This window comes from Tamandua tetradactyla, chromosome 9, assembly GCF_023851605.1.
Source record: "Tamandua tetradactyla isolate mTamTet1 chromosome 9, mTamTet1.pri, whole genome shotgun sequence".
Classification (NCBI taxonomy): domain Eukaryota; kingdom Metazoa; phylum Chordata; class Mammalia; order Pilosa; family Myrmecophagidae; genus Tamandua; species Tamandua tetradactyla.
This window is the reverse complement of record NC_135335.1, coordinates 1804004-1814499: the sequence shown is the minus strand read 5'-3', so window position 1 is coordinate 1814499 and position 10496 is coordinate 1804004. Positions and strand designations below refer to the sequence as shown.

General features: G+C 67.7%; 1 protein-coding gene across 1 annotated transcript; it reads left to right on the top strand.

Moving 5' to 3' along the window:
* The first annotated feature begins 224 nt into the window (after positions 1-224).
* On the top strand, positions 225-9536 carry CTSD (cathepsin D). Its single transcript, XM_077115343.1, has 9 exons — positions 225-396; positions 2303-2462; positions 4114-4237; positions 4450-4568; positions 6002-6228; positions 7849-7971; positions 8378-8522; positions 8732-8830; positions 8912-9536. Exons 1-9 carry the CDS (start codon positions 329-331, stop codon positions 9077-9079), a joined length of 1233 nt encoding a protein of 410 aa, XP_076971458.1. The 5' UTR covers positions 225-328; the 3' UTR covers positions 9080-9536.
* Positions 9537-10496: the final 960 nt, after the last annotated feature.

Here is a 10496-nt window from a genome sequence, read left to right as displayed (position 1 = left end):
GTCAGCTCCCCGCCCCTACAGCCCCCCAACATTTCTCCATCACGGGGCCAGGCGCGGGGCGCGGGCGGTGACGGATGTCCCTGGGCTAGAGCCGCAGAGGGGACCGGGGAGCGCGCACGACATGGGGAGGGGCGGAGCCAGCGGCGCCGGGTGCCTGCGGAGGGGCGGGGTCAGCGGCGCCCCTCCCACGGCGCACGCCGCCCGCGGCCCACGTGACGCGCCCGGGAGCAAACAAGCGGGTCAGCTGATCCCGCCCGACTGCGCCGTCATCCCGGCTATAAGCGCGCGACCTCCGAGGCACCGGAGTCGGCCCCGGCCCGCCGCCGCCATGCAGCCCCCCAGCCTCCTGCTGCTAGTCCTCGGTCTCCTGGCCGCGCCCGCCGCCGCGCTCTTCAGGTGGGAGCCCCCCCATGCGGGTCCCGAGGGGCGGGAGGATGCAGCGCCAGGGTCTCCGCGCCCCGGGGGATCCCTGCGCCCCTGCCCGCCCTTCTGCAGGGCCCACCCCCGTGCGGGGCGGGAGAGTTGCTCCAGGGGTGCAGGCTGGGCCTGGGGCCCTGGCCAGCGGGCGACCCCTTGAAGAGCGCCCCAGAGGGCACGGGGATGTTGGGGGTAGAACACCTTGGGGATGGCCCCAGCCCCTCCAGGGACCTGGTGATGAGGACAGAGGAGAGGTGTGGCCCACTCAGGACAGGGGATCTGGGGTGACTGTGCAGGGCCGCGAGTGGAATCGGGAGGCTCACGCGCGGCCCTGCCCCCGCACCCTCACCCCTGCCCGCACCCCAACGCCCGCAGGCCGTTTTCCGTCTGGGGTTCCGCCTTGGCGACTTGCTCCATTTGCACTGCAGGATCTTACCACAGGCCCTAGGTGGGGAGGCCCTACTGACCTTGGGAGGCTCTCCGGCCCGGGGGTGTTGGGGAGTGGCTTCCTACCCCCCCCCCCACCTCCGGGGCTGAGGGCCACGCCCTTCCCGGGACTGGGGACCCTCTGCTGCTGGGCCAGAGGCTCCCCTGCAAGGCAGCCTGCCCTCCCACGAGGGGGCAGCTCCACCCTGTCCTCACCCCTGCCTCGGGGCCTTCCTCCACCTACCCGGACAGAGCTGGGGAGCAGGCCTGGCCGGTGGGGCAGGGGCCTGGTGGGGAGGAGCCTTCCCAGAGTGACCATGGGGAGCTGCTGCAGGCCTGAGCCTGCCTGGGCCAGCCCCACCCCAGACCCCCAGCCCTGGAGGAAGCAGAGGCCTGGGGAAATTTGGACTCCAGAGGTGGGGGCCAGCTGAACCACAGCCCCTTGCCCTGGGCTGGGTCCTCCGTGGTTTCCTTGGTGCTGGAGGCGTGTCCCCTGTCCGGCAGCCCCCTCAGGCTCTTCCAGCTGTCTCCTGCGGGAGAAGCCCACCTTTCCTATTCCTCGACCTACCAGCTAGAGCCAGCAGTGGTCCCCGGGGCTGGGAATCCATCTCATGTACCATTTCTTGGACTCCTGGAGCCAGGGACCCCCAGGGGACCCACGCCCTCTGCAAGTTTGGGGGCAGACCCCCGAGCATGCGGGCACCCAGATGCCTGACCTTGGAGAAGGCTCCAGGGACCCCTGTGCCCGGGACAGACCAGAGGCCTCCCCAGAGCAGCAGGTGCTGCAGGGAACAGGACCCCTTCCAGGGGGTGCTCCGAGCGGGGGTGCCATAGGGAGGGCCGCTCCCCGAGGGGCTCGGTGCCCTGGTCCCAGAGGTAGCCGTGCACCCCAGGGTGTAGCTGCAGAGGATGGGGAAGGGCTAGGCCGGAGCTGGGTGCAGTGAGGGGCGGGGCTGCAGGTAGGAAGCGGGATGTGAGAGGGGCTGCTGAAGTCCGGGCTCCTGAGCCTGGGGAGGTCAAGGACGTGTCATCTGGGCGGATGGAGCTGCCATGCTGCCTGGTGCTGAGGCCGATCTCGGCCTGGGGTCTGGGTGGGGGCAGCAGGTGCACCGAGGGCCTGGTGCAGCAGGCAGTCTGAAGAAGAAACCAGAGTGGGGCCAAGGAGGGCCGGGAGGGGACGGGAGGTGGGGAGGAGTGGCAGCCCCCGCCTCCGGGTGGGAACTGCCGCCCGGCTGGGTGTGGGCAGGAGAGGGAAGGCTGAGTGGGGGTCTCCGCGGCCTTGGTCTGCCTGCCGGGGCTGATGCTGCCACCCAGCAGATGTCAGGGGCAAAGCCGGAGTTTGGTCTAGGCCCTGCTGAGTGTGAGATGTTGGGGGCACACACGTGGGGAGCCCGGGGTGGTGCTGTGCATGGGCGGCATCCAGGCCCACTCTGAGCAGCCCTGACCCCCGTCCTCACAGAATCCCGCTGCACAAGTTCACGTCCGTCCGCCGGAGCATATCGGAGGTGGGGGGCCCGGTGGAAGAGCTGCTCGCCAAGGGCCCGATTTCAAAGTATACCCAGGGGGCACCTACTGTGGCCAGGGAGCCCATTCCAGAGGTTCTCAAAAACTACATGGATGTGAGTACTGGGGGAGGGGGTGGGGGGCAGCTGATGGCACCCCGCTTCAGGCCAGAGCTGGCTTTGCAGAAATATCCACGCGGCTAGTATGTGTTTGGGGAAGCACCCCTGTTCTTGCATTCTCTGTAACCCGTGGTTTTGAACGTTCACCCGACCTGTTCAAGGTGGGGTACCTCGGGCCTCAGCCCCCCTTCCTTCTGAGCACCCCCACCTCGCCCCATGCACTGGCCATCAGCTCCAGGCTGTGCACTCACCGAGCCTCATGTCCGGGAGACAGGTGTGGCCTTGCCGTTTGCAGAGTAGGGGCCGGGCAGAGCATGGCTGGCTGGGTGTGAGAGGGCCTGTGGATGACCTGGCCACCCCCCACTCACCCTGGGCCTGTCCTGGAGCCCCCATGACCTGCCCCCCACTGGCAGTGGGGTAGACGATTCCTGAGCAGTGGGGGCTCCTTGGGCTTGAATTATTATGTGAACCCCCCCCCCCCCCCGCCTGGGTGTCCTTCACTGCCCTGGGGCATCCTGTCCTCTGCCTGTCCTCCTGGAAGGCTTGGGGTCAGCCTGTGGCTCCATTCCTGTTCTCACCCTCCGTCCACAGCCCCTACTGCACCCACTATATTTTGGAACATTCTGGAAGCTGCACAGTGGGCTGCAGTCTGGTCTGAGCTCTGTGGAAACAAGTCCTGGGCCACAGCCAGGGCTCCTGGGGCTGCCCAGGCCCCTCCCTTTCTGCATCCCCGGTCCCCAGGCTCGGGAAGGCGTCTGGCCACCCAGCCTCTGCTGCGGGGGATGGGCCGGCCTCCTGCCTGCTGGCCTCTGGCCTGCTTGGCCGCGGCACTGGCTGGGACAGGAAGCATGTGCCTTGGGGCATGTGGTCAGGCTGGTGGAAGATGGGGTAACTGCAGGCCTGCCCAGCATGTTCCTGCCCTCACCCGGGCTCCCGCGTGCCGGTCCGCGAGGGCTGCTGAGTCATGCCCCGTGCTGGCCACTCCTGCGGGTCACGAGTAGCCGTGGCTGCTGCTGCCTGTGGCCAGACAGCCGGGAGACACCAGTGGGGTCGCAGCCAGCATCCTCTGCTGACCAGCGAACTAGAGGGCCCAGGCCGACAGGGCCCAGGTCATCCTGCCTCAGGGACCCTGCTCGCCCGCTGTCCTACAAGAGGGCCCAGGCCACGGTTGCCCTTCAGAGGCCCAGAGGGGCCAGTGACTCCCCCATGTCCCCCTGATCCCTGGGTCAGCACCCGGCCTCCCCAGGCTGCCTCTTTTTGTACATGTGGGGAAACCAAGGCCCAGGGTGGTTCGGACAGAACAGCTTGGCCAGCCAGCCACCCTGAGCAGACCGTGGGTCTCTGCAGCACCCCCAGCTCACCCCTGTGCACGCAGTCCTCCCGCCTTGGCTCTGCGGGTGGGGGCAGGAGCCGTGGCCCACTCCCATGGGGGGGGCTCACACATCTCCTCAGCCTGGGAGCCCCTGGACAGCCAAGGGCCTTCCAGGGAGAGAAAGTGGGGCCCGGGTGGGGGCCCTGGCCTGACCCCACCCCACTGGCTGCTGACTTCCCTGAGTGGGTATGGCTGCCGCGCCGTGCGGAGGGGTCTGGGGGCCTGAAGCATCGGTGATGCAAGCCCCGGGGACCCCTCCCTCCCCTGCCCAGCCAGGCCCAGTACTACGGGGAGATTGGCATCGGGACCCCCCCGCAGTGTTTCCGAGTCGTCTTTGACACTGGCTCCTCCAACCTCTGGGTTCCCTCCATCAACTGCAAGTTGTTGGACTTTGCCTGCTGTGAGTTTCCTTGTCTGTCTCCCTAGCAGCCCGCGGGGAGCCGGGGGGCCCTGCACCCTTTAAAATGCCCACCTGCTTCGGGGGGCCAGGCCCACGGCCCTGTGGCTCCCGCCTGGCCCTGGGGTACCCCAGTCTCTGGGTGGGCTGTTGGATGGGGCGGGTGTGGACGACAGGGGGCCGGGGCGGGGCTGACGGCCCCGTGGCGGGCGCAGGGGTGCACCGCAGGTACAACAGCGGCAACTCCAGCACGTACGTGAAGAACGGCACGGCCTTCGACATCCACTACGGCTCCGGCAGCCTCTCGGGGTACCTGAGCCAGGACACCGTGTCGGTGAGTCTATCCCCGTGGGAACCCAGCCCCCACCCCGCAGGTCTGGCTGCCCCGATGTGGGCAGTGGGGAGGGGGCACGGCTGGAGCAGAGGCCTGGGGTGAACAGGGCGAGCCGCGGGGCAGATGGGGTGCAGGAGTGGGCGTGTGCGCAGCTGGGCTGAGGGTGGGAGCCCCGGGAGAACTGGGGGGCCTGGGATTCCCTGGGGGCAGGAACCACTGACGTGTGGTGAGGTGGGCTTCACCCTTGAGCAGCAGGGGGAGAGGATAGCCGGTGATGAGGGATCCTCAGGACTCCCCCTGGTGCCATGGAGAGGGGTGCCCTGGGGTGTCCTCTGAGCCAGCTGCAGGCACCTGGACTGGGCTCCCCCTGGCCCCCCGGCCCCCTACCCCAGCCTTAGGATACAGCAGGACTGCAGCCAGACCCCATGCCCACTCCTGCTTCTCGGGCCCCCGTCTGCAGGCAGGAGGACCCACCCACAGGAGCCCACCCCAAAGAGGCGTACCTCGGCTCTGTGGCCCCTCTGCAGCCCCCCGCCCATCTGCCCCCTGAGCTCGCTGGGAGCCTTCTTGGTGGCTCGCTCTCCCCTGGACCCTGCTCTCTCTGAGACAGGATGCTGCTGAACCTGTTTCCTTCTCTGAGGCGCTGGCCTCAAACGGTCCCTTCCCCACATCCTGTCCTCCCTCTTTATCTGCAACCCCAGCCCACAGTCAGGGAGGGGGCAGGAGGAGGTGGTGTGGGGGCAGGCGGGCCTTGAGTCTGCGGGGCCTGTCTTATCTCCCAGCCCAGGGCAGGGTTCGTCTGCCCCGGGGTTGGGAGTAGGGGGGCGGGAGGAGGGCCGGCTGCTGGCCACTGCTGTCCAGCTCATCAGAAAGCAGGTCTGTGGGCTACAGGAGACAGGCGGGAGGCCGCCGCGACACCACCCCAGCGCTGGCAGCTCCTTTCTTCCTGGGGGTCCTAGTTACCTGGGGCATTGTAACAGTCACCACACGCTGTGGGTCTGAACGCCACGGGAATTTGTTCTCTCAATTTCGGGGGCCCTGCAAGAGGCTTATTCCTGGTCTCTCCCATTTTTGCCACTGGCCGTCTGTCCTTGGCCGGTAGACACGTCCTGCCAGTCTGCCTCTGTCCCTGTGCGTGTCTGTGCTCTAGACCCCCGTCTTACATAGTCTTACTCTACTCCAGCCAAGACCTTATTTCCAAGTCAGGTCACCTTCATCGGCTCTGGGGTGCATGAATTTGGGGGACACCATCAAGCCCAGTACCGATTCCTAGGCCTCTTCTCTGTCTGCTTTGCCACACCCCCACGTGGGTGCAGAGGGCGGCAACAGAGTCCACCCATGCCCAGGGAAGGGAGCGACAACAAGCCTGGGGTCCTAGTGTCCAGCTCCACCAGCCCTGCATGGCACTGATGCCCTCCCCGCCGTTCCCCCAGGTGCCCTGTAACTCAGGCTCCTCAGCTCTGGAGGGCGTCAGGGTGCCGAAGCAGACCTTCGGGGAGGCCATCAAGCAGCCAGGCATCACCTTCCTCGCAGCCAAGTTCGACGGCATCTTGGGCATGGCCTATCCCACCATCTCCGTCGGTGGTGTCCTGCCCCTCTTTGACAACCTCATGGAGCAGAAGCTCGTGGACAAGCACGTGTTCTCCTTTTACCTGAACAGGTGGGTACTCCCGGGGCTGCTGAAAGGGGAGGTGGAGGGGGCAGGGGGTCCACCAGTGGAGCCCAGCCTCCGGGGTACGTTGCCCAGCTCCTGACCTCGAGGCCCCCCCGGATGAGGGGACAGAGGCCCCAGACGAGCTGGTCTTGCCCAGAGTCTCCCCACCAGGCCGTGGGTTCCACCTGTGGGGACCGGTGTCGGGTCCTCGGCCACGGCGCTCCTGCTGAAGTCGGGGGGGGGGGGGGCGGATGCACACCCAACCCTGGGGTGGAGGTTTCCTGAGGCTGTGGCCCCCAGGTGGGGAGGGCTTTGGGCCTCGAGCAGTCCTGGTCACCGCATGGAGCCCCCCAGGAGAGGCCAGGCGGCCTTCCTGCCAGGGGCAGGGGCCCCACACAGGATCGCTGGAAGCTGGAGACACCCCCGCACCCCCACCTGCACCCCCAGCCTCAGCTTCCTCTCCTCAGGCCACCTGGGCCTCTGCTGCCAGGTGTGGGCAGGTGTGACTGGGCCCCACGGCTGCAGGCTGCCACCTCCACATACACACCCGGGACAGGGGACCTTTTCCACTCGTGGGGCCCCTGGGCTCATCCCCCCGGGGCCCCCACCCCAGGCCCCACCTGACCTTTGGCTCGGGTACCTTGGCCCACCCTTGCTGTTTTGGCCAGGAAAGGCTGGGCCCCACCCAGGACAGAGTCCCCCGTGACATGCCAGGGGTGTGGGTGCATGAGATGGGGTGTCTGCAGGGGCCCTCCGGCCAGAGAGGCAGGCGAGGTTCCATGGTGGCTGGCGAGGTCTGGGTTGTGGGCAGCCCAGTGTGTGGGTCTCGGGACATGCGGGGTTCCGGGCAGGAAGTGAGTGGGGCGGGGTAGGGGGGTGAGGGGCTGGCGATCTCGGGCAGAGCCCGGCTGCGAGGAGGAGGGAGGATGAGGAGGGCCAGAGGCCCTGGCAGGGTGGGGGTGGCCGGGAGGGTGCCCGCGGGCGCAGTGGGTGCACGCACAGGCCAGCAGGAACAGGGCATCTTCCAGCAGGGCCATGGGATTTGCTGCCCGTGACAGCGGTCATCTGTGCGTTGTCCAAGGGGGCATCTGCAGGGGTCATGGGCTGCCAGACACGGAAAGCCAAAGGGCCCCAGTTGGGGGCGTGTTGGGTGGCACCCGAGAGCCTTTGAGGAGATGCGGGGTGGGTTCCCGTGGCCTGTGGATGTGTCCTGGGTGCCAGGGACCCCTGGGTGGAAGGCGTGCCCTGCCTTCAAGCAGGGCAAAGCAGGGGCCCCCACTCTGGGACAAGCTGGCTCCATTCTTCCCAGGAGCTTTGGGTGATTATCCTTGCGGCCAGTCAGGGTCTCCCCTTCTTGGGGTCCCCACATCCACGTCCTCATCTGCCCGGCATCCTAGCCTGGCTGTCTTTCGCTGGCCCCTCAGAGGTGCCGGGAGAATGCTGGGGCAGGGTTCAGCTGGCACTGAGCAGCAGTCACGCTGTGTGGGAATCGCAGCTCCTCCTCCAGGAAGACCTCCGTAACTGCCCTGCCAGTACCCAAGTTCTGATCTCCGGGCCCTGCCGTGTGTCCAGCGCAATCCTCGGCTGGGTGCCCACATGGCTGACTCCCCATCCTCTCCCTTGCAGGGACCCAACCACACAGCCCGGGGGTGAGCTGGTGCTGGGTGGCTCGGACCCCAAGCACTACGTGGGCTCCATGAGCTACCACAACATCACACGCAAGGCGTACTGGCAGATCCACATGGACGGGTGAGTCCAGGAGCCGGGCGGGCGTCCACGCAGGTGCCCATGGCTCAGCACCTGCAGGTCCACTGTGTAGGCAGCTCAGGAACCAACAGGCTTGGGAGCCCCACTGGTGCTGGCGGGGAGCTGGGGAGGGGCTGGGACTGGGCCCCCAGCTCGGCCTGTCCTGCTTCTCGCTGGGCGCTGCTGAGCTCTCAGCTCCGGGTTGGGGGCTCAGGGTCCCCCTGTCTGCAGGGCAGCACAGCCACGGGTCGCAGCCCTGAGCCCCTCCCCTCCTCCCAGGGTGGGAGGCGGCACGAGACGAGGCGTTGGAGACCGTGAAGGGGCTGGGTGCCCCATCCTGCCAAGGCTGCCGCCGGGTGGGGGGTGGGGCAGAGGCTGTGGGAGACACGTGCCTTCTCCCTCCCCACAGGCTAAAGGTGGACAATGGGCTGACCCTGTGCAAGGGGGGCTGCGAGGCCATTGTGGACACCGGCACCTCTCTCATGGTGGGCCCGGTGGCTGAGGTCCGTGAGCTGCAGAAGGCGATCGGGGCCGTGCCACTGATCCAAGGCGAGGTGAGGCCCGGGCCCCAGCCTCCCCCGGCCCCCCAGCCCCTGCCTCCCCCAGACCCGAGCCTCCAGCCCGCACACCCCATCCCCTGCCTCCCCCAGCTCCCCCAGCCCTGAGCCCCCAGCCCACGTGCCCCAGCCCCTGCCTTCTCCTGACCCCCAGCCCACGCGCCCCAGCCCCTGTCCTCCCGCCCACTCACTGCCTCCCCCCCCAGTACATGCTGCCTTGTGAGAAGGTGCCCAGCCTGCCGTCCATCACGCTGACACTGGGAGACAAAGCCTACCAGCTCTCAGGGGAGGATTACGTCCTCAAGGTGAGCGGCGCCCCCACCCCAGGACACCCCGGGGTGGGAGGCGGGGCGGGGCTGCCGGTGGTGACGCCGTGGCCGCCCTAGGTGTCGCAGGCCGGCAAGACCATCTGCCTGAGCGGCTTCATGGGCCTGGACGTGCCCCCGCCTGGCGGGCCGCTCTGGATCCTGGGCGACGTCTTCATCGGCAAGTTCTACACCGTGTTCGACCGTGACACCAACCGCGTGGGCTTCGCCACGGCCGCCCGGCTCTAGCGCCGCCCCCGGGCCCCCACTCCGCCTTCCGGCCCCTGCCCTGGGACCCGAGCGGGGCTTGCTGTTCCGTTCTGTGCGCCCCCCTTCCCGGATCGAGAACCGCTGCCCGCCTGTCCGTCTGTCTGTCTGATGGAGGGGCGCCCAGGCGGACGTGGCAGCCACTTGCTGAACAGTTGGAGGCATTGGAGGACCCCCTGCCCTGCCCCAGATTGTCCTCGCCACCCCCTTGTAGAAACACACCCCGGATTGGGGCTCGGAACTGGGCTCTGCGGTGCCCGTCCAGGAAGGAGCCAGCCCAGGCCTGAAGGCGACGCGACGGCAGGGGTCTTGGAGGAAGTGGGAGGGCAAGACCAGCCTTGGGGCCACAGGGCGCCCCGGGCTCGAGCCCACATGGGAAGGGGTGCAGGGGGGATTGGCGGCTGCAAGCTGGCGTTGAAAATACAGCTGTGTGGGCCTGTCTGCGTGTGGGGGCTGCTTTGTGCTCTGTGGGGAGGGGCTTCTAAGTTGAGACGGGCTCAGCCATCGGGCGTGCTGACTCAGCCCAGGCTTGGGGAAGGGTGCTGGGGCGCCCCAAGTCCGGCCCATGGATCCAGGCCCTCCAACACTCTGGGAGCCCCCGAGGCTCTCACTTGCCCTCTGGGGGTGGCCCAAGCCGAAGAGGTAGCCCCAGAGCCTGCCAATGGTCAGTCGGTGCGGCCAGGGCTTGGCCCCGGAGGCCGCAGGGTGGGACCAGCAGGCGGGGCTGGGAGGGCCAGGCAGGTCCCCTGAGGGAGGGCCGACTCCTCCCAAGGTGGGCCGCACTGAGGCCCAGGTTTCAGGGCAGTGGTCCGGGCGAGTGCCCACTACGCTTCCCTGGAGAACATTCCTGCCAGCGGATGAGGGCCAGCGGCTGCCCTGATCCCCCTCCACACCCCGAATGAAATCTGCAAAGGAGAAGGGCCTGGGCGCAGGCCGGCTGGCGGGTGTGGGTAGCCGGCCTTCCTGCCAGCCCGGGAAGCCGCCTGCTCCGGCTCATGCCAGCCAAGCCAGCCATTGGGGTAGGCCTGCCTGGGGCTTTGGGCTTCCGGGAGGGACTGGAAGCTTGGTGATCCCCCCCAGCCTCCTGGGGCAGAAGTCACTGAGTCGCCAAGGCCAATGCCAGGGACGGTCTGGTCTCCATTGGGAGGGATCATAGCAGGGTTTCTGCAAATGAGTAGTTTTCTGTTGGGGCAAAAGATCCCCCAGGGACAGGTAGCTCTGGAGGAGCTTGCTTAGAGCGCTTCCCTGCAGGTGTAGGGGCCAACAGACACGGGGGTCACTGTCCTGGAGCTGCCTCAGCTGTCCTTGGCTTCTTGGCTTCCTGGCTTCCTGGACTTAAGGGCTTGGGGAACTGCACCCCAGAGCCCTGTGAGCTCTTTGTTGGTCCAGGCAGCTCCCA